Source organism: Musca autumnalis, unplaced genomic scaffold (assembly GCF_047663935.1).
Source record: "Musca autumnalis isolate F117 unplaced genomic scaffold, ASM4766393v1 scaffold_5, whole genome shotgun sequence".
Taxonomy (NCBI): domain Eukaryota; kingdom Metazoa; phylum Arthropoda; class Insecta; order Diptera; family Muscidae; genus Musca; species Musca autumnalis.
Window position 1 is genome coordinate 8,818,593 of NW_027412088.1, and position 23,160 is coordinate 8,841,752.

General features: G+C 34.2%; 2 protein-coding genes across 2 annotated transcripts; one reads left to right on the forward strand and one right to left on the reverse strand.

The window, feature by feature from the left end:
• Positions 1 to 252: 252 nt before the first annotated feature.
• Positions 253 to 626, forward strand: LOC141405209 (phormicin-like). The gene has a single exon (XM_073989299.1). The coding sequence runs from the start codon at positions 300 to 302 to the stop codon at positions 573 to 575; it is 276 nt and encodes a 91-aa protein (XP_073845400.1). The 5' UTR covers positions 253 to 299; the 3' UTR covers positions 576 to 626.
• A 5,847-nt stretch (positions 627 to 6,473) lies between these two features.
• LOC141406136 (sapecin-like) lies at positions 6,474 to 6,755 on the reverse strand. Its single transcript, XM_073991247.1, has one exon. The coding sequence runs from the start codon at positions 6,753 to 6,755 to the stop codon at positions 6,474 to 6,476; it is 282 nt and encodes a 93-aa protein (XP_073847348.1).
• Between the last annotated feature and the right edge of the window lie 16,405 nt (positions 6,756 to 23,160).

Sequence of the window (23,160 nt, forward strand, 5' to 3'; positions counted from 1 at the left end):
CTCTTGAGCTTAGGCCTTCTTAAAAGAAAGCATACATACCAGAAATATATTTTTGCAACATTATCTAAGTCATCTGCATTTTGTCACTTACTTAGTTTAGCCAATTGTAAATCCCCTTATAAAAATATGCTCACAGTCCACAAGAATCGCAGTCACCCACAAAATGATAACCTCAAAAAGTACACAGCAAATAAGTTCCGAGTATAAATACTGCAAGCTGAGCACAAAAAAGCAACAATTAAAAGACTGATCTCAAAGACTTCAATATATTCCACACAAAACACACTCCGAGATCAAAAATGAATTTCCATATCGCATTCGCTATTTTGTGCTTGATGGCTGCCTGCTTTATTACTCAATCGGTCAGTGCAGATGAAGAAGAAATCAAGTTCGTCCATGGAGCCTCAGCCCTGAAGGAACTTGAACCCCAGCTACATATACGTTATAAGAGAGCCACCTGTGATCTGCTAAGTGGTATGGGAGTTCAACATTCGGCATGTGCTGCCCACTGTTTGTTGCGTGGCAATCGAGGAGGCTATTGCAATGGCAGAGGTGTTTGTGTTTGCCGTAACTGAGTTTATTTGGAAAAAATATGTAGTTTATATAATAAAAAAAATTAAAAATAATTTTTTATTGTTTTTTTTTTTTTTTTTTAATTAGAGTTGGGTTCGAGTACATATTACATAATAATTACATGAGTCTCAGAAGAGTTTGGAAACATAAGTAAGTAGAATTTACGCGACGTGTACCCAAAATACCAAATTGCAACATAATAAGATTCAAAGTGAAGTGGTGGGTCTATAATAGACCATTAAATTGAAAAAAGGGATTTCGTTATAGGGCTTCAATATTGTTAATTCAGTTTACGGACTCTCCATTACATAGTTTACCATAAGTTTCCTCCCTCTTGTTCTATCGCAATATTCCGTCCAGTGCGACACTATGTAAAATAACCAGTCCAAAATTAAAACAAATAATTTCATCCTAAATATACAAATTTGTAATCTAATTTTCTTAAGGAAATAGTATAACTAGATATATGGTTTATTCCAAAACTCAGTGAAATTTTGTGCAGAATTTTTCTTCTTTTGACACTTTTCACCTAGATCCAAGTTTCATAATACTTTCATGCATCAATTCGAAAAAAGTCGGAAAAAAATCATCAAAAAAAAAATGGGAAATGTTTTCAGGTTTCAGGTTTAATATCAGTATCATTTTGCTGAATAATTGATACTGATATTTTCATGATATATAATGTGATAATGAAATTCGACGAAGATTATTTTTGTTTTGAATAAACTCAGATGAAGTCCGTGTTTTTCATTTTCAAAGATTTCTGACGATTAGATACGTTTTACAGATTTGGTGTATTCTGAGACCTATAGTAAAATTTTGACGAACAATTTTGTAGAAAATTTTGGATTTGATATGGTCACATTTTAAAGTAGTTTCTGAAAGTTTTTCGAAAAAGGGACCAAAAAGACCCCTTTGATGAACCGGCTCAGTAAAGTTACTAAAGACACTATATACCTAAAGTGGAAGGATTCCAAGATATCTTAACTTGAATATTTCGAAAAAACTAGAAATGGGCGGAACTTGTCCCGCCTACTTTGGTTACTTTCCGAAGTAAACTTTAAGAACGTCTCATATTTTTAGCTCTACTTTCATACATAATCTAAACGGGTTTTCCCATCATTTTGAAAAAAATTAATTTTGTTGCACATTGTAATTGTTCCACGAACATCCCAGCCTGGACAAGGCAGACTTCTCTCATATCAATGAGTGCACCCTGATTCATATCAGCTCAATGATATGGGACCTACAGTATATCACCAAGTCCGAACGGAGTGTCTTAAGACACCAGTTGGAGAGAAGTTTTACATGGCTGAAATACTCAGGAAATGTCATAGAGGGGTATTTTGCCACCGTTGAACATTTTTTTGTTGCCTGCCCGGGGAATCGAACTCACGACCTTCGGCGTGCAAGGCGGTGGGCATACCATTGCACCACGGTGGCACCCAGTATAGGAATTAAGTAATTCAGAAATCAGGTCCCTTGAAAATATATTTTTTAAACGGCACTTCCCTTAAAAACATTTTTTAAAAAATTTGAGTCCCTTTTTCAGCTTTTTTTTGTGATGGTTCCTAGTGAAAATCGAGCTCTTTAAATATCGAGTATTTTCATGTAAATAAAGAGTTGATACTTACCTCTTCATTTCCAAAAAAAAAAAAACGCTAAAAAAGCAATCCAATTCACGTCCCTTAAAAATATTTTTAAAAAGACGTTTTTTTAAGAGACCTAATTTTTTTAACCCCACGTCACTTAAAAATATTTTTTAATTATATCCACTTTCCTTAAAAATCCACGTAACTTTAAAATATTTTTTAAAAAATTCACGCGCTTTAAAAAACCCCCACGTCCCTTAAAAATATTTTTTTTTAAATAAAACAAATCCACGTCCCTTAAAATATTTTATACAAAAGCCACGTTCCTTTAAAATGTTATTTAAAAACTCCACGTCCCTTAAAAATATATATTTTTTAAAAAACATGACCCTTAAAGTTCCTTAATTTTTTTTTAAAAAATCCAAGTCCCTTAAAAATGTTTCTTTTTAATATTTGACCCTTAAAATACTTTTTTTGAAAAAATCCACTTCCCTTGAAATTTTTAAAAATCCACCTCCCATATCCACCTAACATATTTTTAACAAGATACAAATTCTTTAAAAATATTGTTAGTAAATCCACTTTTCCTAAACATATTTTTTTAAATCGTAAATATCACACCCCTTCCCTTAAAAATATTTTTGCAAAAAATCATAGTTCCTTAAAAAACTTTGTTTTTTTTTTTAAATCCATGTTCCTTAAAATATTTTTTAAAAAAATTCACGTCCCTTAGAAGTATTTTTTTAAAACATCCAATGTCCTTTAACAACGTTTCTTAAACTATTTTTTAAAAAATTCAACCTCCCACAGTAATATTTTTAACAAAAAATGTTATTTAAAAGGCCCAGCCATCAAAATTTTTTTTTTTTTTAAAATCCACTTTCCTTCATAATATTTGTAAAAACATCCACGTTTCTTAAAATATTTTTCTAAAAAATCCACGTCCATTAAAAAAATTGTTTAAAAATCCAGCTCCCTTAACAAAATTGTTAAAAACTCAACGTCCCTTAAAAAATTTATAAAAAAATTACATTTCTTATTTTTTTTAAAATCCACATTCCTTAAAAATATTTTTAAACAATCCACGTCCCTTAAAAATATTTTTTTTAAAGAAACCACGTCCCTTAAAAATATTTTTTTTAAAGAAACCACGTCCCTTACAACATTTTCTAAAAATCCACGTCCCTTAAAAACATATTGAAGCGGATCAACTTTTATTATTAAAATTTATCTTATGTACATATTTTATTTTACTACTTTACGTATACGTTTTCACTAATTCAATTAATATTACGAAACATATGCTTAAATATTTGAATTTAACAGCTAAAAATGCAACCATGTACATATTTTGTAAATAGTACTACTAATTACATCTTTGATCTTAGTACCATTTTGTGCAACTAATACTATTCGCGTCTCATCCTAAGCACTTAAGTAAATCGAAATTTCAATAAAATCGCTCTCATTCTTTAGCTAGAGTTGAAGGCTTAACATCAATACCACGCTTGCCCAAGTTGATGGACCTAGATGTTTTGCTGGAAATAATAGCTAAATGGAGAGTCAAGTACAATTTTAAATTAATTTCGTTGTTTTGTTCTTTTTATTGACGCCCAACTCGTGGCCATGTAACACGACCACTCTATCGTAAACAGCCGAGGACAACAACAACATTGAATGCGAAGCGTACGTATCTGGTGAAGATCAGTTGGCACAGTTTACAAAACTTATCTAGACAAGCGTTATGATGGTAATCCCATGCGTTTTGTACTAGGCGATCCCAGAAACATAGAGATGTGTCTGTTGTGTATCAGTTTTGAACAACATCCATCGACAATCATCCGGATTACGCAAGCAAATTTGTGGATTGGCGTAAACAAGAACGTCAACTCCTTCGATCAAGCAAAGGCATTGATCAAAACACACATTTACGTACAAGTATGAATGCAAGCAGCCAAGACGACACAGGCACATTCATCTGTATGAAAATGTGGGTTGAAAAACAACATTGTGATGATGTACTACAACAACCACACACAAAACATCAAGAAGAAAACGCACAATGGTGAACCGACGCACATCAAGCAAGAACAACAACGTCCGCACACATCAGCTCAAAATGTGCGTAACGTTCAGCCGAGTAAATCAACGCTTGCTGTGTTTGTCGTGCATATTGTGTTTACAAGCAGAACATCAATAACGCGAATATTAGAATCCCAGCAGAAAGATGTTTATCCAGGCAATTTGTGACAATTGTAACTGTGTACTTACTGTTGAAGAGATTATCGCTGTATTTGGACAACCTTAGCAGCCAGAAGATTCGCAGTTGTTATTCAAGATTCTGTTGACTGCCAACCGATGACCTTAACATATCATAGCTTTTTCCGACGAGTTTTACCAGGTTGTTTGGAGAACCAACAATTCGTGGAGCAAAATTACTCTAGAAGGAGATTATGAGGAGTTTTACCAGCTTGTTTGGAGAACCAACAAGACTTGCGCAGCTTTACTCCAGGGGGAGATTTCGATGACAGCCCGTTACATAGTTTGGAAATGCAACAACGACTTCCTCTACACACCATTATTGCAGTGCTATTGAGGACATACCCGATTCAACAACCCATAAAAATCATGCAGTTTACCGCAGCAGATTCAACAACTCATTGTTTCTGATGCTTAATCGGGACGATTGGAGCATCAGAAGGGGGAGACTGAAGCGGATCAACTTTTATTATTAAAATTTATCTTATGTACATATTTTATTTTACTACTTTACGTATACGTTTTCACTAATTCAATTAATATTACGAAACATATGCTTAAATATTTGAATTTAACAGCTAAAAATGCAACCATGTACATATTTTGTAAATAGTACTACTAATTACATCTTTGATCTTAGTACCATTTTGTGCAACTAATACTATTCGCGTCTCATCCTAAGCACTTAAGTAAATCGAAATTTCAATAAAATCGCTCTCATTCTTTAGCTAGAGTTGAAGGCTTAACATCAATACCACGCTTGCCCAAGTTGATGGACCTAGATGTTTTGCTGGAAATAATAGCTAAATGGAGAGTCAAGTACAATTTTAAATTAATTTCGTTGTTTTGTTCTTTTTAATATTTTTTTTTAAAGAAACCACGTCCCTTACAACATTTTCTAAAAATCCACGCACTCAAAAAATATTTTTTAAAAAATCCACATCCCCATTTTTTTTTTTAAATCCACATCCTCAAAAAATATTTTTTAAAAAATACACGTCCTCAAAAAAATACAAAATCCAACTCTTCAAAAAATATGTTTTTAAAAAATTCACGGCGCTTCAATCTTTAAACCTCTCCCTCAAAAAATAAATTTTAAAAAATCCACTTCCCTTCAATATTTTTTAAAAAGCCACGTCCTCAAAAAATATTTTTTTCTTAAATCCACGCCCTCAAAAAACAAAAAATTTAAAAAAATCCACTTCTATTTAAAATATTTGTTAAAACATTCACGTTTCTTAAAATTATTTTTTTTTTAAGTATCCACGTCCCTTAAAAAGTATTTAAAAAATCCAGGTCGCTTAAAAAAATTATAAAAACATTACATCCCTTAAAAAATTGTTTAAAAAATCCAAGTCCCTTAAAAATTTTCTAAAAATTCCACGTCCCTTAACAATTTTTAAAAAATTACATTCCTTAATTTTTTTTTTTAAATCCATATTCCTTAAAAATATTTTTTAAACAATCCACGTCCCTTAAAAATATTTTCTTAAAAAAAACACTTCCCTTAAAATATGTTTAGTTTTCAGAAAATATTTTTTTAAAAAAAACCACGTCTACAATTTTTTTTAAATCCAAGTCCTCAAAAAATATTTTTTAAAAAATCCACGCCCTCAAAAATTTATTTTAAAAATCCACGTCTTCAAAAATATACAAAATCCACGTCTTCAAAAAAATTCACGCCCATTCAATTTTTTTAAACCACGTCTTCAAAAAATAATTTTTAAAAAATCCACTTCCCTTAATTTTTTTTAAATCAACGTCCCCAGAAAATGTGTTTTTAAAAAATGTACGTCCTCCAAACAATATTTTTTACAAAATCCAAGTCCTCAAAAAATGTTTTTTTTTTAATCTAAGATAACATAGATAACATGGATAGATAACATGGATAACAAAATATTGCGAACATAATAAAATAAAGCTATATTTCAGATTTAATTTTAAAGAAACATGTATTTATTGTTATTATTTAGTTATCCTCTTCGTTATTATTTTTGTCATTCATAATTTTTTTTTAATCCACGTCCCTTAATTGTTTTAAACATCTTCTTAAGAATTGTCGCATTCACAAACACCTCTGTCATTGCATTTTCCTCCTTTACCGTTGAGCAACATGCATTGACCATTGCATGCCGCAACTCCGAAAGCTCCACTACCAAAACTTAGCAGATCACATGCTATGACATGACGACGATCGTATTTATCCGTTTCGGTTTCGGTATTTAAGGTAAGCTCCCCTTGTCCAGGATTCTTTTGGGCAGCACATGCTTCGGTAACAATTGCGGCCAATAGTAGCACCAGCGTAATGGAAAATATTGTGAAAACTTTCATGGCGACTAAGTTGTTTATGTTGTTAAAATGTAGATTCCATGTTGTGACTGGGGATTGTAATTTGTGGCTATATTTATATTAAATAGCAGTGTTAGGTAAAAATATCCGTTATCTTTCGATTGGTTTGTTTGAAGATACAAATTTTGAGAGTTTTTAAAATGAGCATTTTAAGTATATTTTGCAATTCAATAACAAACACGTGTAGACGAAATATTGCGACAGAATAAGACGGATTAAACTCATTGTAAATTAAGTAATCGAGAGGCCGTAAACTGTATTAACAATAGTATAGTAAGGCACTGATATAACGAAATCCAATTTATGACATTTTGTGGTCTATTATAGGTGCACCACCTCATTTTGCATCTTATTATGTTGTACTTTGGCATTTTGGGTATACGTCGCAGACCATTGTCATGTAAATTATCCTTACTTATGTTTTCAAACTCTTCTGAGACCCAAGTAATTGTTTTTTAATGCTCTAACCCAACTATAATTATAAAAAATATTAAAAAATAATTTGTCATGTTCTTATATAAATAAAAATGTTATAAAAAACTATGTACATATTTTTCGAAGAAAAAATTCAGTTACGACAAACAGAAACACCTCTGCCAGTGCAATAGCCTCCTCGATTGCCACGCAACAAACAGTGAGCAGCACAAGCCGAATGTTGAACTCACATGCTGCTTAGCAGATTAAAGGCGGCTCGCTTATAAGGAATATGCAATTGTGGTTGGTTCAAGTTCCTTCAGTGCTGAGCCTCCATGGACTAAATTGATTTCTTCTTCTGCACTGACTGATTTATTAATAAAGCAAGCAGCCACCAAGCAACAAATAGCAAATGCGATATGGAAATTCATTTTTTTTTGTTTCGGAATGTGTTTTGTGCGAAATATGTGGAAGTCTGTGAGAGCAGACTTTTAATTGTTGCTTATTTCATGCTCAGCTTGCAATATTTTTACTCGCAACTTATTTGCTGTGTGTTTTTGTTCGGTACTTTTTGAGGTTATCATTTTGTGGGTGACTGAGCTTCTTGTGGGCTGTGAACATGTTTTTATAAGGGGATTTACAATATGCTTTGTTAAGTGTTTGTCACAAAGCCGATGACTTAGATACTTTTTCAAAATTCTATTTCTGGCTTCTATACTTTCTTTTAGAATGCCAAACATATGCAAATACAATTAGTTTGTATGTATGTATCAATCAAATCGTAAGTGTATGTATCTATGAATCAAATCATAAGATATCGTTCACATCAGATATTTCAGTTGGGTTTTTAGAACTTGTGGGATATTATCTGAGGAAGTATAAACTTGCTACGAACAAATTGTACCGTCGTAATAGAGGACAACAATTCAAAACAAAACAATTTAAAACGACTCAAGAAATGCAAATAAATGTAAATAAATAAATAAAAAAAAAGTGAGAAAAGGCTATAGTCGGGACGGGGACGACCATGTGATACCCTACACCACTACCCCTGTGCATAAGCTTTTCACTGGTAAACATTTATTTTAGGGAATAATCCGACTACCACCAAACATAATATGCCTTTTTCTTCTGAGACCCAAATAAACAACCAAAATTTCGAGATCATCCGATCAAAATTACGACCTGTAGCTTTATTGCAAAAAATTGAAGAATTGAATGCATTACCGACTATTGTGGTATCTCCCTTGTTTGACCACCTCCGCCAACATACTTTGCATAAATATAAAGGAGATCTTTTCTTCTTCCATTTTGGAATAGTCCAACCAGAAGCGGAGATATTCGCATAAGAAAAAAATTGACTTTCTCTACATAAGCTTTTTGCTTATTCTGACTTCTGAATATTGTCCGACTATCACCAAACTTAATAGGCTTCTTCCTCTGTAGGACCCCCATTAACCCCCAAAATTTCGTGACGATCCGATCAAAATTGCGACCTGTAGCGTGATTACAAAAAAATTGAAAAATTGGAGGTATTACCGACTATTGCGATATCTCCGTTATTTGGCCACATAAACCAACCTACGCTACATCATTGTAAAGATGGGATTTTTTTACTTTCATAGCCAGTCTTTGCTTTTGGAAAGTCGCCAACCAAAGCTGTGATATTCGTCATTATAACTAAAATCGCAAAAAGGAAAAGTTGGGTTTAATTTGCGGCTATTGCGATGTCTTCGTTGTTTGCCCACCTGCGACAACCTCCTTTACACCATTAGAAAGGGGATATTTTCTGCTTTCATTAGGTTTTGCTTTTGGTACACCCCTTATGGAAAACTGAGATATTTGCTTTGGAAAACAACGTTGACTTTTTCTCCAAATAAGTTTTTTGCCCATTTCGACACCTAAATATTATCCGACCACCACCAAAATCAATAGGCTTCTTCGCCTCCGGGACCCTCATCAACACCCAAAATTTGGTGATCGGATCGGATTAAAATTGCGACCTGTAGCGTGATTACAAGGTTTAGATGGACAGACGGACGGACGGACACACATAGCCAGATCGACTCAGCTCGTCGAGACAATCATTTTGGTATATATATGTAAGTATGGGTCTACGACCATTATTTCGATGCGTTACAAACTTTTTGGGCAAACCAACTTATAATACCCTCCCCACATAGTGGTGTAGGGTATAATAAATAAATAGGAAGGAGTAACCGAAAAAGACCGTCTCCGAACTTGATCTAAGTTTGGACAAAATAATATCCGAACAAGTTAGAAAGTATCAGTCAGACGTATATAGGGGTTTCTTGAATTTTTGGGTTAATTTATTAGGAATTATGTATTTGCCCCCGAAAACTTAACTAGGGCCGCATACACAACGTGTTGACAAAAAATTAAAGACGACCTCTTAACGACGAATCCTTAAACTGCACTCTGATGTAAGAAATAATGTGATGTACAATGTTTGGACCAAATCGGTCTCTTCCTTCTAGGGTTATCTTACGTGTAGATGGTGTAGATGGTACCAGAAGGCTTTTTTTAGAGATTGTGGGACATCATTTCAGGAAGTATGGACTTGCCCCCGAAAAAAATTGTACCGTTATAAAGGGCCCGCAAGAACAACTTTTTGGAAAAAAATCAAAACGATCCGAGATTAGCTGTTATACTGCAATTTTCCCAAATTTTGTGTGAGAGGAACACGGATGACTCGGTGAAATAATACTATGTGCAAAGTATGGACTAATCAGAAACTCCCTGTGAGAGTTATCATGCGGATTTGCCATTTTAGTTGATGCCGTCAAGGTTTTTTAGAGCTTTTAGGCCATTATCTCAGGAAGTATGGACTTGCCCCCAAAAAATTGTACCGTATTAAAGGGGGCCGCAAGAACAACCAGCTGAAAAAAATTCTATACCAACCGAGAGGAGCTCTTAAACTTCACTTTTCCCTAATTTTATGTAAGAGGTACCCTAAGGAGTGGACCGATATAGTCCATATTCGAAACTCTTTTTTTTCTAAAGGTAATATTACCATATGCAAAGTTATGAACAATTTGGTTACTCCATTCGAGAGTTATCGTGCGCACCATTTATGCGAACATTTAGCGGAAGATATGGGTAACGTTCAAATAAATATTGGGTTCCTTTGAATGCGGTATAATCTTCAAATAAAACAAAAATAATTTGAGATGCGTGTAAATCGCGAAATCCTCAAAATCGCTTGATGCGCATGCGGTTTATCAATACGGCGAATTCTTCTCTTTTAATTTGTACACATTTGCCAGGATTTACTTTGGCCGCTAAGATGTAGCGTCGTCTGCAGTTTAGTGTGCAACAATCTGTATAACGCTTATAATTTGCACAAAGTGCATACACTTTTTATGCGCATCCGATTTCACTACCAACCGTGGAAAAATACATCGATCTAATCCTATTTCGATCAAATCTATTTTTGGGATAAATCGGATAAAGCTCCCATGTCACTAAATTTTTTAAACCGCTGTTTTCACAAAACTGCGAGTGATGTGTCACTTATTTCATTGACAAGAAAACGATCCACAGAAAATGCAACTAAATCCGCGATATTTTCAAAAACATTTTTCGCGCATTTTTCGGTTTTTGCAGTTGCTGTTTTCGCCGTTCTAGGGGATGCATTTTCACGATCTATGATTTATATGATCCGGACCGCCGAAAAACTAAAATATCGCGGGGTACCAGCACACTCAAAAGGATATTGTAAATACTGTACCCAAAAAATATGTTTTTTAGAAAAAATATCGCACTAAATTTTGGCCTTTGGCAGTAGATTACTCTGCTGCTGTGTGGGCTACACATGAAATATACGTAATGTAATATAGCTATTACTGGTAAATTGTAATAGTTCGCGTATTATAATAGTGCAAACATTTTTTGATATTCACTCATATACCTTATTTAGGGTACACACGGTGCTCTTGAACCAACTTTAAATGGAAGGTGTAAGCATAGATGAGAAAAATCAAAAAACAAAAAAATCGCCAGAGCGCTTTTTAAAAAGATATCGCGATTCAAGTTGACCTTTTTAGGGTTTTTTTAGATTTTCACGATTTTGCTTGGAAACCGCAAGTCTTATCCAAACGGCACCAAAGAAAATGTTGTAGCTATGAAAATTCTCTACAAGATTAATCTTCATGACAATTTCGTAGGTTTTACCGTTAATCAGATAAAGAAGTTCAAATTGGGACAATGCATTGACTGTATCGCCTCCTTATAAAACAATTTCATGACCGCAATTTCCCAACTTAAACTTATATACTTATATAAAATGGTACAAAAAATGGTAGGAAAAAATTAAGAAATTAGTCTAATTTCGATAAGACTTACCATTTTCAAGCAAATCGTGAAAACCTAACAGAAAAGCTAAAATAGTGACCTGAACATCTATATATCTCAAAAATGGTAAAACCTGGGAACAAATATCAATCCTCTAGAGAATTTTAACAGCTACTACATTTTCTTTAGCCCTATTTCGATAGGACTTGCGGTTTCCAAGCAAAATCGCGAAAACCTAAAATAAACTTAAAAATTTTAATTTTGACCGCGATTTATTTAAAAATCCCTCCAACGATTTTTTCTTGTTTTTGGATTTTTCTCATCTATGAATTGACTGTTTCAAAATCCGCAAAAACTTCCCAGGTGTAAGCGGTTTCCACTTAAAGTTAGTTAAGGCGCACCATGTATGACATTGTTGTATAAGGTAGCGATACAGTAAATGCATTGTCCCAATTTGAACTTCTATATCTCAATAACCGTAAAACCTACGAAATTATCATAAAGGTCAATCTTGTAGAGAATTTTCATAGCTACAACATTTTCTTTAGTGCGATTCCGATAGGACTTGTGGTTTCCAACCAAAATCGTGAAAATATAAAAAAACCTTAAAAGGTATCGAGATTTATTTAAAAAGCGCTCCTGCGATTTTTTATTTTGATTTTTCTCATCTATGAACATTGTAGTTTCAGAATCCGCAAAAACTTCCCAGGTTTAAGCACCTTTTATTTAAAGTTGCTTCAAGAGCACCGTGTACAGTAGACTGAGGGTATAAAAAATATCTAATGTGTGGAACAAATGGGTTAATCGGTTTGAGAGTAATTAACTCCTACTGCCGTGACATGTTTGATCATTGGCTGAACTTGATCAACTTCCGATACGGAACAGTAGGACCTTTTTGTGCTTAAAAGCTGTGTTGTTCCTTTAGGGCTTCTTGGTCACGAAATTACCACGCTAGAACCTTAAATCCTAAGTTTATTTTTCGTAAGTTGTTTGTAAGATTGGGCTTTGGATAGTTCGACTATATTATCAGCAATGATATTTGGAAGAAGGTTTTTCAGTCCCGCACTAGCGTAGAATTTGCCATGCCTTACGAAGTTTACAGTCCATATTGTATATTAAATAAACACATTCCGATTTTTTAGCTTCCTTTAGGAGCTGAATTTTTCAAGTAGTTTTTCACTATCCACATTGCAGTGAATTGTTCTAAATGTTGGTCATGTCTTATCTTTATAAGCCATCATGCCCTGTCAATGTTACGATCCGGTTTTCAATTTTTATACCCTACACCACTATGTGGTAAGGGGTATTATGTGTTAGTGCATTTGTATGTAACATACAAAAGGAAGCGAGATAGACCCATAGTTCCTTCTAGGGATATACATAGAATCACTTTCTGAGTCGATTTATGCATGTCCGTCCGTCCGTTCGCAACATACAGGTCGCATTTGTTGACCGATTTCGCTGAAAATTGTGGAATATCATTTTTTTAGCCGTCGGAAGATCAAGTTCGAAGATGGGCTATATCGGTCCAAGTTTTGGTATAGCCCCCATATAACGGTACCTCCCGATTTAAGGTATTTTAAGGATCTTAGCCGCATTTGTTGCCCAAACCAGCTGAAAGTTTACATTTGAGGTTCCCAATGGCCGCGAAATTGCTCCACTAAAAATTGTCAAGATAGGTCCACGGTTCGGTATAGTCCCCATATAACGATACCTCCCGATTTAAGGTATTTTAGGGATCTTAGCCACATTTTTTGCTTGAACTAGCTGAAATTTTACATATGTGGCTCCCAGTGGCCACGAAATTTCGCCACTTAAATTGAGCCAAATTATATCGAAATCGGTTCAGATTTGGATATAGCTCCCATATATATGTTCGCCCGATTTCACGTATTTGCTGCACCAAACACGTTATATACGTCCGATTTTGATGAAGTTTGGAATGTTTGACTGAATTCGGTCTAGAAATAAGTGTGCCAAATTATATCGAAATCGGTTCCGATTTGGATATAGCTCCCATATATATTTTCGGCCGATTTCACGTATTTTCTGTACCAAACACGCAATATATTTCCGATTTCGATGAAATTTGGAATGTGTAACCGAATTCAGTCTAGAAATAAATGTGCCAAATTATATCGAAATCGGTTAAGATCTGGATATAGCTCCGATTTATATTTTACATATTCACAGTGGTGTAGGGTATTATATAGTCGGCCCCGCCCGACTTTGATCCTCTCCTTACTGGTTTTCTTTTTTTTTTTTTTTTTTTTTTTTTTGTAGAAATCGTTTTTAGACACAATAATAGTTGCCAATTTGCCACAGATTGGCAGCTAGAGAATTTTAGTGAAAATGCACCTTTGGCCCCATACAAATTACTATGGAAACAAAGATCGCTAGGTTGGCACGGGTTGACCTTAACCGATCGCCATAAATTTCATATATAAGGTTTTTGAATTAAATTGAAAAAATTGGGGGGGGGGGGGGGCGAGTCCAAAAAAATTGTTTTTTGGGTCACTCTAATGGGCATACAAAAATTTTGGATTGGAAACCGAAGGGACAAGGGAGATTTCTCTTATAGCAATGAATTACATCTGGCAAACTATCGATAGTCAGACTATCATTTTGATCGCTGTAGTAAAGCTTTGTTTATGTCGGACTCCAAAACAATTATTTTTTAAATAATTCGCGACAGATAATACAAAAAACATGTTTAGGTGACTGACGTAATCATTGTTCTACGAAAGCAATCAACACGATAGTCTGACTATCGATACTTTGCCAGCTCTACAATGAATGCACCCTGGTTCACCGACGTAGCCAGGGGGGGGGGCCCGGGGGGCCCGGGCCCCCCCCCGAAATGATTTTCGATCCCATAGGATATTAGCTTATGCTACACATTTTTTAATTTTTGAATACAATTTTAAAACGTATTAAATTGTTCAAGAAATATGTAAAGTAGTTGGAAGTATTACAGAGAATTTTTTAACTACATTGGTATACTTATTGTCCATCATATTTGAAAGTATAAAAATAATGAGCAAGTTAGGCTTATTGAGCAATTTTATGCATAGTTCTTGTTAAGTTTTAAGGTGTTGTTTAAGCGTTTAATTGGAATTTTAGGCTGACTGTAAGTGTTACTGAGTTCAGAACGAAACGTTTATTTGTATTTATTGAACGTTTGTAACATATTACGTCCAATACTTTGGCTAATAAACAACATGCAGAAAAAACATTTTTGCGATATTTTGTTTTTGAAATTTTTTATAAGAGCAATTCAACAATAAAAGATGAAACCTTTGCTTAATCTTTGTGGTTTTAAGTGTTTGTATATTTTCTTTAACACGTTTTTATAATGAACTATTTTGAAATTCATAACATTTACAAATCTATATATATATATATATATATATATATATATATATATATATATATATATATAAATTGTGTAAAAAATGTATAGTAATTCATAAAATGAGAACGGCTAGGCCGATTTCTGTAAAATTTTTTTGTCATTTATTCGTATTTTCGAGGAGAAGGTCTTTACGGAGGAAAATTTTGGAAAATCTCTCTGGAAAAGTCGGAAAATTGGAAAAATCGAAAATTGAGTTTTTGTATGAAATTTTATTCCTTAATAGCGAGACGAAGTTCTCCGGGTCCGCTAGTTCTTTATAATGTTTGAAATTTGCAATAAAAAAACTATATCAACCATTTTTTATGATACCCATAATTTCTGTTCCCTCGCAGTGTCGTAAATGTCAAAAGGATTTTTCTGTCGAATTTTTATGTTTTGTTCGACCATTCGAATGTTAATAATATCAAGATTATTGAGCTTGAGGTCAATGTTTATATTTTACTAGCTGAACAAGAAGCGCGCTACCCCGAATAAGGTAAAATATAGTTAGACAAATTTATTTGTAAGCTAATTTTCGTCACTCATTCCAACTTTCATTAAAATCGGGTATATAAAGCGTGTTTGGTCCATCAAATACATGAAATCGGACGAAAATATATATGGGAGCTATATCCAAATCTGAACCGATTTCAATATAATTTGGAAAATTAATTTCTAGACCCAATTCCGCAACACATTCCAAATTTCATTGAAATTGGACATACATAATGTGTTTAATGCTTAAAATACATGAAATCGGTCGAAAATATATATGGACGCTATATCCAAATCTGAACCGATTTCAATATAATTTGGCAAATGTATTTCTTGACCAAATTCCTGAACACATCCAAAATTTGGTAACAGATAATTACCATTCTATATACATTTGCATAAAAAATCTAATTTTTTTAGCAGGTACCTCCGATTCTCATGATATATCTCCGGATCAACGCGGAATTTCAGAAATTTGTATAGCCTATGTTACTTTCAGGCCATGTAGTGATATACTCTAAAAATTTCTGGAAGATCAGTTTAGCGGTTTTTGATTCCATAAACTTCAAACAAATAAACGTACAAACATTTTTCTACTTATATATATCACCAATATTTTTTAAAATTTAACATAGCTGAAGCCAAGGTTTACCCTTTTAGAACACGCGACTTGTGATTGTATATTATACAAATTAAATATATTTGGATAAAATGAAATGTTTTTGGACGTGGCAAAAAAATATTGGCCTTAAAAGATAATATGCGCGGAAGCTGTGGCTATATTAATGTTAAAAAATGGGTTGAAGCCACCATGTCTTTTTTTGTTTTCTCTCGATTTGTGATTAAACCACACTTCTCTCGATTTTCGTGTCAAAGTAAAAGTAGAAGCAAACTAAATAAGGATCATCTCACTAATGTATTACATTTCAACATTTCGTCTGCTTCTACCATTAAATGATGCTGACATTTTGAAGCCAGATTTACAGTGTTTTTTGAAATTTTCTTCTAATTTCATTCCGCAAACAGGTTTTTAAAAAATCATATATAGGATTGTAGTACTTGTGATTCTGAGTTGTTTGATACGACTAATGTGAATGTAGTCTGCACAGCTTCATAGAAATTTACATCCAAATGCGGAAATTTTGTGCTAACATGTTTGTAAAAAACATATTTTTCGGGCCTAATTTTTACAATTGTCATTCGATTTCCTCGTACTTGATTGCTCATTTTAGTTTTTTATGTTCGGGATCTAATAAATCATTCCCCGTGAAAATCCATCCACTAAAACGCGAGTTACAAGAAAGTCCAAAGTAGAAAAATCACCTAAAATTGTTTTTGGAAATATCGTGTATTTTATCGCGTTCTCTGCGGTTCGTTTCCACTGCAATGAAACAACTAACACAGCATCTTCGTTTTAGCGGAAACAGAGATTTGAAAACTTCACTGATAAGGGAGCTACATTCATTTTATCCCAAAAAATAGTGTGTGATGCTACATCCACGGTTCTTAATTGATCGCCTTGAAATATATATATATTGATGTAGATTTTCATGGTGGACATTGAAATCGGATGCGGACAAAAATTGTATGCACTTTGCGCAAATTAGCGATATTTTATAGGTATTTTAATGCTAAGATGCAGCTGATGCTACATCTTAGCCTCCAAATTAAATTTCGAAAAATATATACAAATTAACAGATATGGTCTTGCTGTACATGAAAATCACATGCGGACAAAATGATTTTGATAATTACGCGATTTACACGTATTTAAAAATGCATATAAATAAAAATGGGTTATTTGACCTCTATTTCCATTTGAGAAGCTTTGAGATATATCGTCATCAACCCAATTAGCTTCCCTAATGGGAAAGCTTTAATATAAATGTCAATAAAGCAAAATCTGTCTATTTTGTTGGGAGATTTAAGCAAAATGAAGGAAGTATTCCTATACATTTTTACAACATTTTCTACTACATAATGCATGTGAAAAAAATATTTTTTCAAACAAAAAATTATTTTTTGACCAAAATATGTGCTTATTTTGGTTGTAACATCCAAACTATAACACCAATCTGTATGATTGCAGTCTCATTTGATTCGCCGTAAAGTTTGGATCCACAACAATCTTTAATGTCATTATATGACCACTAAATGGGCCATAATTTTGAAAAAAATAGACTTATATTCAATAATTTATCAATTTTATGTACATTCCGCGAATTCTGTGTAAAATTTTGCAGGTATTATGCAATCTACTCGCTGAAGTCACTTCGAGAGAACTTTTTTGTAACAATTGTGCTCATTAAAATAATTAGCGTTTTTATAATATTTTATTTCTTAAAAAGCGAAATAAAAGCGCCATAACTTTTGTCCGCAACAACCAAAAATTGGCTCGCGACCAGATTCGTACTGGGAATCTTTTTCTTAACCTACATATCAAAAATCGTTGATGTAGCGCGAAAAAAAATTATCCTTTTTTCTGAAATGGAATATGAAATAATTGACAATATTCCTGATATATTGATTTATTACATATTATTTCCAATATTTCAAAATTACAATGAATTTCATCTTCAGGGATATTTCTGTCGATTACTCTTTGAATAAAACCCGAAAAAAACGTCATAGAAATCCACAGCAATTGTATTTTGATAAGTCTTCCTTCGGTAAAGGACTTTGTGACGACAAACGAAATCTACAAACTGATCGGAAACAGGTTCTTCTTCGTCAAAATCTCAACAAGTACCACTCGACTTTGCGGACAAGAATATACCCTGTGCCTGTGTGAATTGAAACTTTCATCTATAGACAGCTCGAATAGCGGCTACACAGCCAAAATCCTTAAACCCAAAAACTATGCATTAGGAGATTTTCAGAAATTTGTAGCCATTTTCGGACGTATGAACTTGTAAACAAAATATGGATTTGCATCATTGATCACAAGTATTGCGGAGGAGGTATGGAGAAATGGACCGGACTTACATTGTTCATTTTGGAAGTAGATCTTATTTTGGGAGTCATTCATATTAAAAGATATTGCGCCAATCAGTCATTTCAGTTCGCCACAGTATAATTTTCACCTTTTGACCCTAATGTCAGGAAATATGGACTTGTCCACGAAAAACATAATAACGCTCTAAACACCAGGAATGCCTTCAGTAAAAATTTCTAAAGATCCTCAAATAGACCTTAAACTGCACTTAAACAACTATTTTGAAGGTTTGTGAGGGAGGTACCCCATTTTCGAGCAAAAACTAATTTTGGAAAAAACATTACTAAATCCTAAGTTTGGACCAAATCTGTTGCTCCGTTCGCGTACCACTTTAGCTAAAATTCTTGAAATTTGGAGGAAAATACCAGAAGAAGTAGACCGAAAGCACCATCTTCTAATTTTGTGTATATAAGGCTCGCTGAAATATTGCGATGAATAAAGTTTGGACCAACGCAGTATCCGGTTCGAAAGTTGTCGTGCGCCTTAGCCACTACACATGATTGCCTTAGGTGTTCTTTACAACTTTCGGGCCATTTTCTCTGGAAGTATAGACTTGCCTCTGAAAAACTTGTACTGTAGTAATAGCGGCCCGAGAACACTTGTTGCAAAAAAGCAAAGCGTTTCCAGAGAGTTCTTTTTATTTATTAATTTATTTATTTCATATTTTTACTTATAACTAAATTATTAGCATAAAGGAAGTTAAGCCATGGCCATTGATGTCTTAAGCTTACACAGTGTTTAGGTGATAGCTCAGAAAGGCCGCAGAGAATAGTTGTTGTTTGTGGAGATGAGAATGGTGATACAAACCCGAGTGTTACCGATAAATAAAAGAGGTGAGGAAAATAAAACACAAAGGTTTTTAGTTTGTATAATAATAACAATAGTGTGTAGGTGATTTATTAGGCGAAAAGTGCTGATGACTTTACCTGGTGTGGGTGAGACGCGTTACAATTCGCGTGTATAAACAAGGATGTTTAGGTGAGAAACCGACTTATAAAAATGTACATACGTCTGTACAGGTGAAGAGATGACTTATAAGTGTTTTTTGTATAAAAACCGAAAGTGAATCAAGGCTGAGGCAATCACTGCTTATTGGAAAGTTCTCACTACGATCCGAACTGAGCGAATACAGTTCCAGGGAGAAATTGCAGAGAAATTCCACTATCAAGAGAGTACTCTCTACGATCCGCGCTGAGCGAACATAGTCTCTGAGAAGATTTGTAGGGCAATGATTGGAAATATCACCCTACGGTCCGCCGTAAACGAACATAGTTTCTCAGAGAGTTGTAGAGAACACTTAAGGAAGGGAGGCCTCTCTGCGATCCGAACTAGGCGAACAAAGGCTCCCTGGAGATTTGTAGTGAAAATACCAATAGAGAGTTTCTAACTTAAACATTAGCCGCCAGCCTTGAAACACATAGGGGTGTTTCAACATAAAATGGGTGAACTTAAAGTAACTTACAACTAGGAATCCAAGTATGTAAATTCAGTTAGGTGAGCTTTTCCGATGATTGCATTTTAATTCAATATGTTGGCGATCTTATATTTCAAATTTAGTACTGTGTCAAACGATAGCCGTTGGGTATCTAATACAACTGGAGAAGGGAAAAATAATTATATGACGTTAGAATCATCCCGATGACGACTTAATTGTAAAACATTTTTTAGAATTACCAGTCAGATAATGTATATTTGAATACGTGGTGAGAACCGAATGGAAATTCTTCCTGGTGAAAATAGTTTAGATGCGAAGAATTTTGGTTGTCTGTTGGTGCTGCCCTTTGAATTTTATTCACTGGATTTACTAGGTGAAGAGGACATTGGACCAGTTAGAATCCATCCAAATACCGTATTTTGTGCAAGTAATGAGCCGAGTATATTTTGCTGACTTCCGACTTTTAATATTTTTGGATATAAGTCAGCTCCGATCAATAGATCTACAGGTCTACTATCAAAGAAGAGTGGATCAGCTAACCGAATGTTTGGCAAACAATGTGTTATATCGGGATCCATTGAGACCGATGGAAGGTCATCCGATATCCGAGGGAGAACAAATGCTTCCGTTTGAAGTACAAAAGAAGAATTGATTCTTGAACCGATTTTCAGAGAACAACTTTTCTGAGTATTAGCTGATACCGTTCTGTTTACGCCTGAAATACGAGCTAGAGAAGAGCGAGTGGGCAAATTTAACCGTTTTCTTGTGGTATCTGAGATAAAAGAACCCTCTGATGCTGGATCGATCAGAGCTCTAACTGGATAATCTTTACCGTTATGGATTAGATTCACTATAGCAGTTCCCAGAAGAACATTACGATTCTGTAATGTATGGAAAACTTGTTGATTTGCTATAGTTGGGTTGGCGCCGGTGGATGTAGAGGCTATGTTGTCATTGTCGTGAACTACAGAATGACGGGAAGAAGAAGGTGTAGAATTTGATGAAGAAGGAGTTGAGGGAGGTGAATTTGTAATACGGTGGAGGAGGGTGTGATGTCTTCCCCGACACATATTGCAATTATGGGCGCTAGAACAAGTTTTAATTGTATGACCCCGTGAAAGACAATTCCAACAACTGCCTTGTTTCTTCACCGTTGAAGATTTTTGGTCAAAAGGCAATTGTTTAAACTTCGGACAAGATCGCAAAGAATGAATTTCCGTAGGACATAGAAGGCAAGTTAACATGGAAGGTGAATTTAATTTTCTAGAGACCGATTTATTGGTGATAGGTGATTTAAATTCTTTCGAAGAAGACTTTTTATTGGTTTCAGGGCCTTTGATATCACGCAAACAGTCAAGAGTCTGAATTCTTTCAGAAATAAATGAATCCAAGTCTTCCCAAGAAGACAAAGCCGATTTGTCTCTAACACTCTGTTCCCATAGAGTGACAGTTATTCGCGGTAATCGCTGAATACAAATGAAGACTATGATAGGATCCCAATGTACTGTGGTGATATCATATACGGCCATAGCAGATAAACAACTATTTATTCCGCGCTGAAGGGTTTTCAATCCCGAACTAGTTTCACGATCGATATATGGAAGATCAAAAAGAAGCTTCAAGTGACTATTGACAATAACCCGTTTATTGTCATACCGATTTTTGAGAGCTGTCCATGCTAAGACGAAGCTACGGTGAGTTAATGGGAACTTGGAAACAATTTCTTTAGCTTCGCCGTCTGTCTTTCTAATTAAATGACAGAGTCTCTCAATGTCACTGAGACCAGAATTATTTACATATATCGTGGAGAAAAGGTCTCGGAAAGTTGGCCACGACAAGAAATCACCATGAAAGGTTTCTATGTCGCATGGAGGAAGTACAAGGTTATGTACACTATCCGGATTTGGTGCAGAAAAGATTGAGTCACGAGTATGACAACTGTTTTGAAAGAAAGGAGGATCCACCTGAGTGCCGATTTCCCGCGACGCCTGTGTCGAAGTGCTCAAGTTATTTGCATGGTCGCCCTGAAATTCTTGTGCCGAGAAGTCTGAACTATTTATTGAGGTGTGATGTGAAGATTCGGAGGATTTAAGAATTTTGCCCAATTTGCGATTCATAGTTGACCTACAAGTAATGTAAGTCTGATGACACACTTCGTATTTACTATCTAACGAATCTATGTCATCCTTTTTTGAATCTACCGCCGACATTAAATAATCAAGGCAACGATCGAATGTTAATTGGACCTTTGACCACAGCTTGTCCAATTCTGTGCTACGAAACTCTAAGTCGTACTGATCTAACTGATCATCTCGCATTTGGTTGAAATGGGAATCGAATTTGATCAAAGCATCCGAAGCTCTGATAAAGAGATCTAAAGGTGTGACCGGCATTGTAGAGAATTTCTTTGTTCCGAAAAATTAGACAAATTTCCACGAATTTGTTGGAATAATTCCCAAAAATTAACAAAAAGTTTCAAAAATGCAATAGAGTTTATTATTTTTGCACAAGGTGTAGGGTGAATCAAGGACTAAATGTTCCAAAACAAATTTATTTAGGTGAAGAGGAAACACAAATAAACCAAATGTCCGAAAAATTAAACAAATTCCCGAGAATCCGTTCAAAAGATTGCAAAAAAGTCAATAATTTCCAAAAAGCTGCAAAAAATCAATTGAATTTATTGTTTTAGCAGCGAGGTGTAGGGTGAATCAATGACTGAATGTCCAAAATCGATTAATTTTTGTGAAATGGGAAAACACAAATGGCCAAAATATCGAAAACCAAATAATTTGCGAATTTTCCTTGTGAAAAATGAAAATTTTAAATTCCAAAGGGACCGAATGTAGGGTGCACTATTTCAGAACAACCAAAAAAGCAAAAAACCGCAACCGAAAATTCAAATATGTTAATAAAAAAGGTGATTTTAGTATAAAAATATAAATTTATATTGAATATTTGAATAAATATATATGTTATATTTACTAAAAATATAAATATATAATGCCGATTGTAGGGTGTACGATGTCCAAAAAACCGTTTATACCGAATACCGATTATTTTTCAAAAATATGCAAATATTTATTTTTCCGAAAAAATACATTAAAAAATAATTTATATAAAAAATTATTTTTCCACCTGCGACCCACTGTAACCGTAGTTATAACGAAGAGGTATAACAAAACAAAATTAAACACAACTAGCGTCGCAGTAGACGTATGCTGGTATGTACTAGTAGGTAAGCAGGTAGAGAGACCACAACGTATTGAATTGTTGTTGGTAGGTTTTTTCGTTTTATTAGGTGACGCTAAAATAAATGTAAAAAGGCGGGTAAATTGTAATA